We start from the raw sequence: 7,014 nt of genomic DNA, 5'->3' as shown, positions 1-7,014 counted from the left end.
GCAGGGAGGCAGGGAGTGAGTGAAGGAGGTGCGGGGGGTTGCGGGCAGGCAGGCAGGCGGTGGGCAGGCAGGCAGGCAGGCAGAGAGGGAGGCAGGAAGGGAGTGTGGGGGGGTGGAAGGGGAGGCTGTGAGGTTGGGGTCGGCGGCAGAAGGGGAGGCTGGGGGTGGGAAGAGGCCGCATGCGGCGGAGGCAAGTCTAAAGGAGGATGTGTGGTGGCCCAGGCTGCTGGCCGCCCCGCGGATGGGGCGTCACCCCCCGCAGCCAGCCTGGCGCCCGCCAGCCTGGCGTCCCACCTGGCGTGGGGATGATGTAGCTGATGTTCTCTGTGTCCTCGTTCTTCAGGCTCTGGAAGGCGATGCCCACGCACTCGCCTGCTAGGGCGCCGCGGGGGGGCGGCGCAGGTGTGGGCCGCGGGCACGGGCAGCAGCGGCGGCAGGGGGCGGCTGCCTCCTGGCCCCGTGCCACAGCCACCCTGTCACACCCACCCATCAACACACACTCCCCCATCCAGAAATACCACACACACGCACGCACACACACACACACATGCCGCGCTCCCTCTGCCCACTCAGCCAGCACTAGCCCCAGTCCCCGCTCCCCCGGGCCGGACGGCCGGACGGCCATCCAGCCATCCAGCCATCCAGCCAGCCCTACCCACCTCTGTCGTTGAAGGCGGGGCCGCCGCTGTTGCCGCTGTTGATGGCGGCGTCCACCTGGATTCCCAGCAGCTCGGCGGCGCCGTGCGCGTAGCCAGTCACCTGACAAACGGAGCGGGCAGGCGGGGAGGAGCGCCATGTCAGCATGCCGTGCCACGTCAGCATGGCAGCAGCCTGGCGCCAGGCCTTTGCAGGGGGCGCGGCAGGCAGGCGACCCAGGCAGGCGGGCAGGCGCACGCAGGCAACGGCCGGGGAGGCTGTCTGGCTGGGATGGAACCTGGTGGGAAGCTACAGGCGGGCGCGAGGCAGGCAGCGCGGCCCCGCACCTCAATGCGGCTGACCACCCCCGAAGTCACAGACATGGTGTCGCCGCCGATTGGGTACCTGCAGCACCAATGGCAGTACCATGGACAGATCAGCAGGGGGGCAACGTCGCAGGCACGGGCGCTGCCACCACCAACCGCAAGCCACAACCCCTGTCCACGCCCCACCACGCCCGTGCCAGCAGATGCCCACACAAACGCCCACCAGGGGCGGCCACACAGCACCACCCCGGCTAGGGGTGGCAGGGAGGCTGTGTGGCCGTCTCCCCAGCGGCGCCACCCACCCGATGACCGTCACGCTGTCCTGCAGGAGCGGCAGGCCCCCAAAGTGTACCGCCTCCAGCCCCTGCCAAAAGCTCTCGTCCTCCACTGCAGCCAGGCACGCACGGCGGGCGGGGAGGTGCCCAGGCAGGCAGGCAATCGGGCGAAGGAGGCTGGGAGAGTAGGGCAGGCACCAGGGTGCCGAGCGGAAGCCAGCTGGCCCCTCCAGCCGGCGCCAGCATGCTGCGCTGGCCCCCCGCAGAGGCCCGCTCCCAGAATGCAAGGCCCAGCAGCGGGGGCACCTGGTGCAGTACAGAGCACCAGGTGCAGCACATGCAATACAGCGGTACCGCGCCTCACCCGTCAGCAGCGCTATGTCGCACTCCATGCCAATGGCCAGCACCTGCGCCACGTACTTGGTGTCGCTGCCGCGCCGCTTCACCTTGACCTGCGGTATGGCCGGCGGTACAGCTCAGCAGTACATGTCAACGATGCAGTCTGCGGCGGCACGAGCGAGTCCTGGGCGTGGGCCGGCCGGCCGCGGCGGCAGTGGCGGGCGCACAGGCGCATGCTGCTGCCGCATGCTGCTGCCGCGCCGCGCCCAAGAGCCCGCGCAGCCGTGCAGCCGTGGTGGGACGTGCGGGATACAATACAGACGGCAGCGGCCTGCGGCGCCTTGCAGAGCCCGGGGAGGCCCCAGCCAGCCAGCCAGCCAGGCAGGCGCCCACCTGCGTGTGGTGGTCCACGCAGTGTGCATTGGTGAGCAGGCGGCGGCCTGCGATGACGAAGCCGGAGCCCGAGGAGGAGAACTGGCGCTTGCGCTGCCAGGGCAGGCTGAAGTTGGGCTCGCTGTGCACGGTGAAGACCTGCGGGGAGGAGCGGAAGGAGGCGAAGCGTGAAGGTGTGTGTGTGTGTGTGTGGTCTGATGGTGGGTGGACACATGTCCGTATGGCTTGAACAAGGGAGTAAAGGCACCAGAGACGGCGGGGAGGCGGGCAGGCAGGCCGCCGCGCCGCCAGCGAATGCGGCACCGGCAGCGCGGCCCGCGGCGGCGGGTCTGCTGTCGCCGCCTGCGCTGCCGCCAGCCTGCTGCGTGCCGCCCCGCCCTGCACCGCCTGGACGGCAGCGCCCGCGCCTGTCCAGGGCCGCGGCGGCCGGGCTGTCCCTGGCCCACACTGAGGGCCCCACCTGCAGGATAATCCCACCTGCAGACCTATCCGCAGCCTGCAGCTCTACTGGCCCCCGCCTCACCTTGACCACGGCCTCCATCAGGTGGTCGCCTGTGCGGCGGTTGGTGGGTGCTGCCTCGTGGCTGTTGGGCCCGCTGAGCGGCGACATGAGGTCGTCGGGAGGACCGGTGGCATCAGCGGCGCCCGCAGCCGCGGATGTGGTGCAGCCGTCCCCTGGGATCCCCCGCTCCTTGCGTCGCTTCTTGCCGGGCTGCTCGCCGCCGCCGGACAGCGGCTCGGCGGCCGCCTGCGGGCTGGGGCCCACGGGCTCGGCCCCCGCGCGCCGGCGGCCGCTCTGCCGAGTGGAGCCGGGCGGCGCGGCAGCGGCGGTGGTGGGGGAGGCCTGCGCGGCGCATTGCAGGGATCCCTTCGGGGACCTGCTGCTGTGGCGTGGGCAAAATGCGTGGCAGCAGACAGGGCTGCACACTTCTCCATAAGCGCCCCGCACCTCGCTCCCAGGGCTGGGCTCTAGCGCCTTCTCAGCGCCATTGGCAGCCGCCCCCTTGCGTTTTGGGGGCATCCGGGGCGGTGATGGCTGCGGTGGCTGGCCGACCAGAACCCAAACAGTGCCTTTTCTGATCTCAAACAATCGCCTGTTGATGCAGATTGGCAGGGATCGATCGCGAAAGTCCAACCAACGGGAGCGCCGGCCAATTGAGAGCCGTTCCATTTCCTACGTGGCGCGAAAGTTTCTCCTGGGCTCATCGCGCCGCTGCAGGCTTGCATCGTTACAGCTGCAATAAGAGGTAGATTGCGACGCGCTGCCCTTGGCTTTGTCACCTCTCGCCCTCGATCACCCGGGCTCCTGGGCTCTCCAGCCTCAGCTGTGCTCGCGCAGCCTGCGGCATTGGCAGCAGCGTCACGCCATGGCGGCAGATGGCAGCTTAGAACTAGCGCAGCTGCGGCAGGCGCTGGAAGGCAGCGCCCACCCGGGCTTTGCGGCCTTGAGAGACTATCTGCGACAGGCAAGCCTATGGAGAAGGGCCTGGACGGCTCGCCGCTGTCCCTCCTCTTGCCGCGGTGCCCGCCCGCCCGCCGACTCGCCGCCTTGTGTGCTGCCGGAGACTCTGCTGCTGGAGAGGAGCTCAGAGAGGAGCTTGACTGTTGACACTCCATATACACCAATCCGCATGCATGCCATGCCTGATGGCTTTGCCCAGGCGTGCCGCCGCGCCTGCCGCTGTTGGTGGCCCTCCCTGTTGGGCGCTGAGACCGCTGCTCGTTGCGTGCCCGTCCCGCTGCGTGAAGGTGCGGGCGCTGCGGGTCCGGGAGACGGAGGGCGTGGTGCGCTACGGTGCAGAGCTGCTCAGCCGCCACGCCCGCAAGGTAGATGCCGACGAGAGTGAGTCCTCCATCGCCCCCGCCGACGCCTTCCCTTGCATTTGCGCCCGCCTGCTTGTCGCTCCCAGATGCCGGCTGCGCTAACCAGGCGCCTGCCGCTGTCAGTGTCCGCTTGCCTGCTTGCCCTTGAGTGGCAGCCGCACAGCCGGGGACAGACATGCAGCTGGTGCATGCCAATAGCAGCCTGGTGTGCCATGCCCTTCCCTCCTCCCATGCCGCCCTGCAGTGTGGGAGGTGCATGAGCAGGTGGCGGTGGCGGCGATGGAGGCCGGGTGCAAGCAGCTGGCGCTGCGCCTGGTGCAGAACGTGCACAAGCGGTTCCCGGAGGGTGCCCGCGCCAGCCGGCTGACGGTGAGACGCTGGACGGGTGGGGGCTTTGGGGCATTAGCTTTCACGTCACTCCAAGGGGTCTGCTTGCCGGGCTTGCAATCGAGCTGCTTCAGCCGATCCCCACCACGGCAAGCTGTGGCACTGTTTCGCCACATGCCACCTTCCCGCCCTTCCACCTGCCCTTCCACCCGCTCTTCCACCTTCTGCTCATCGCCTCGCCATCTGTGCCGCTGCATTGACGTACCGCTTGTGCTGCTGCGGTACAGGGCATGTACTTTGAGATGATGGGCACCCCGGGGGAGGCTGAGGAGCTGTACAAGAAGGAGCTGGAGAAGGATCCAGCCAACGCCATCATCCTCAAGCGCATGGTGCGTGGTGTTGTGGGAGTGTGTGTGTTGGTGTTTCACCCCCCCCACACACACCACTTCCACCACCACACACACACACACACACTCAAAACGCCCCCATGGTGCATGTCCGTGTGTGGATTTGTTTGTCGCCGGGTGTGTATCGGACAGTGCCGCTGCCGCCTCGCGCGCAGCCGGCCCGCTAAAGCGGCTGGGTGTGTGGGCTGGCGGCCAAGGCTGCTGCCCTTCATTCCAAGGCAGCTGGGGCGCTGCCTGCCAGGAACATGCGACCACCGGCGCTGGCACCCTGTAACACACCCTCCCTGCTGCCCCTCCCTGGCTGCCATGCCTGCGTGCGCTGCAGGTGGGCCTGCGGCGGGGGCAGGGCGACCTGGCGGGTGCCGCGGAGCTTCTGAAGCAGTACCTGGCGGTACACACCACCGACTGGGTGGCCTGGGAGGAGGCAGCTGACCTCTACCTTCACCTCCAGGTGCGGCATGAGGGCTGGGCGGTGCGGGGATGTGCGCTGTGCCACACTCCCTGCTGCCGGGGCACATGCCCGCCCGGCTGCGGCACCATGATGCAGCAATGTGCTGCCCAGCCGCGCCGCCTTGTGGGCCTGGAGCCATGGCCGCGACACAACAAACACTGGCCACACAACACACGCTCACACACACACACAAGCCGCTCCCCCCTCCCTCCCTCCTCCGAGCAGATGTACCAGCAGGCTGCCTTCTGCCTGGAGGAGCTGCTGCTGCACCAGCCCACCGACGTGGGGCGCCACCTGCTGCTGGCCGACGCCCTGTACACCATGGGTGGCGCGCACAACTGGCGCGCCGCCCGCACCCAGTACTCAGGTAACTGCGCTGGGCTGGGTGGCTGGCTGGGGGCTGGGTGGTTGGGGTTGGATGGATGGATGGCTGTCTGGGTGGGCTGGGTGGCTGGACGCAGCCGGGGCAGCCAGGCGGACACTCCCTTGAGGGGAGAGAGGCCTGGGCTCCTGGCGGTTGATGAGCAGAGCAGAGTCGAGGTGGTGGTCGCAGTTGGGCGCGTGCAGCTCACCGCCGCCCCCTGCCCGCTGCCGGCTGCGCTCCCCGGCCTGCAGGTGTGATCGAGATGACCAAGGGCCAGAACCTGCGGGCACTGTACGGCGTGTGTGCATGCGCGGCGCAGCTGTCGGGCGTGCGGCGCAGCGAGCGCGGCGGCGGCGCCGACGTGGAGGAGCTGCCTCGGCTGGCGGCGGCGGCGCTGCAGCAGCAGTACGCGGTGCACTGCCCCGACAAGCTGCCGCTGGTGCGCAGCATGCTCAAGGCGCAGGGCCTGCTCTAGGCGAGGCGGAAGGGCAAAGCGCCTTGGGAGGGTGGCTGCCGGCACCTGCGCTGCTCGGCCCGGCGGCGATGGCAGCCGCGCTTGCAGCGTGGGCATGTGGCACGCGGCCTGCCGCCTGTAACACTGGCAGTGGCACGCATCCTGAGCAGGGTGGAGACCTTGCATGATGATGACTGCTGAGGGTGGTGTTTGCGGCGGCAGACCAGTGGTGCCTGTACAGCCCTGCTGCACTATGAACCCGGCACAAATGGCGGACGCCCGCCGTCACCTGGGATTCAGGGAGCATGCCCAGCTGGTGCTGGGCGGGACAGGCTCGCTCCGAAACCGCACGAGAAGGGTATCCTTGAAAGCGAGGGCAACCGAGGCCCTGAGGGCCGAGGCTGGGCTTGAAACAGCTTCAACACACTAGTGACCTCGCTCAGGGCCTCCAAAGCCACCTGGGCCTCCAAAACCAGAACAGACCATGGAGCCAGCCCCAGCAGTATCAGAAAAGCGTGGGAGGCAAGGGCAGGAAATGAGGGTAGCTAATCGCTGCCCTGCCCGTGGTGCATTGCAGCAGTGCCCCTTTGCCTTCCTTGCTGCCACGTGCTGCCATGCTGGCTGTGACCATCGGAATCCTCACTGTTTGTCCTGTCCATTCACCTGCAGCTCTTTAAAATCTGGATGGACACCCAGGCGCCAGCCAGGCTGCAGTCTGACAATGGCAAGGAGTTTGTCGCCGGCATCATCCTGGAGCTGTGCCAAGCGTTTGGCGTGACCGCCATCAATGGGGCCATCGGCAAGCCGCAAAGCCAGGGCTGCGTGGAGCGCAGCAACCGCACCGTCAAGGACAAGATCTCTGCTCAGCTGCAGATGGCTCCCACCATTGCCTGGCGCTACCAGGTACAGCTTGCCTGCATGCCAGGCGGAGCCAGCCCCAGCATACTGACTGCCTGCTGTTGCTGCTGCTGCCTGCTGCTGTTTGGCGGTGCTGTGTTGCATAACGACCACCATATCTGCTGCTCTGCCTTCTAAGGCTGTTCATTGTCCTGTTGTTCAGGTGCGGCGCGTGCAAGGGATGATCAACCACGAGCCCGCTGCAGCGCTGGGCCGCAAGATGACCCGCTCGCAAGCGCTGTTTGGCGAGCCCAGCCAGCGCGTGCTGCAAGCACCCGCCGAGTTCATTGCCCGGTGCTGGGCATTGCCAGGTATGCAGCA

At 68.0% G+C, this 7,014-nt stretch overlaps 2 protein-coding genes across 2 annotated transcripts in view; one reads left to right on the top strand and one right to left on the bottom strand.

The window, feature by feature from the left end:
• CHLNCDRAFT_58432 (hypothetical protein) overlaps positions 1 to 2,990 on the bottom strand; it is a gene marked incomplete at its 5' end in the record, with an annotated part of 12,012 nt that extends 9,022 nt beyond the window's left edge. Inside the window, 8 exons of the mRNA XM_005845676.1 lie at positions 254 to 372; positions 660 to 759; positions 984 to 1,041; positions 1,265 to 1,349; positions 1,602 to 1,689; positions 1,970 to 2,107; positions 2,493 to 2,765; positions 2,919 to 2,990. Coding sequence (XP_005845738.1) covers positions 254 to 372; positions 660 to 759; positions 984 to 1,041; positions 1,265 to 1,349; positions 1,602 to 1,689; positions 1,970 to 2,107; positions 2,493 to 2,765; positions 2,919 to 2,990 — 933 coding nt within the window. The remainder of the gene's footprint in view (positions 1 to 253; positions 373 to 659; positions 760 to 983; positions 1,042 to 1,264; positions 1,350 to 1,601; positions 1,690 to 1,969; positions 2,108 to 2,492; positions 2,766 to 2,918) is intronic.
• A 453-nt stretch (positions 2,991 to 3,443) lies between these two features.
• Positions 3,444 to 5,817, top strand: CHLNCDRAFT_136338 (hypothetical protein; the record flags this gene model as incomplete). Its single annotated transcript, XM_005845787.1, has 7 exons — positions 3,444 to 3,490; positions 3,682 to 3,812; positions 4,038 to 4,162; positions 4,408 to 4,509; positions 4,853 to 4,978; positions 5,204 to 5,345; positions 5,594 to 5,817. 7 exons carry the CDS (start codon positions 3,444 to 3,446, stop codon positions 5,815 to 5,817), a joined length of 897 nt encoding a protein of 298 aa, XP_005845849.1.
• Between the last annotated feature and the right edge of the window lie 1,197 nt (positions 5,818 to 7,014).

This window comes from Chlorella variabilis (assembly GCF_000147415.1).
Source record: "Chlorella variabilis unplaced genomic scaffold CHLNCscaffold_16, whole genome shotgun sequence".
Lineage (NCBI taxonomy): Eukaryota > Viridiplantae > Chlorophyta > Trebouxiophyceae > Chlorellales > Chlorellaceae > Chlorella > Chlorella variabilis.
The sequence above is the reverse complement of the archived record's forward strand: the minus strand, read 5'-3'. Positions and strand labels throughout refer to the sequence as shown.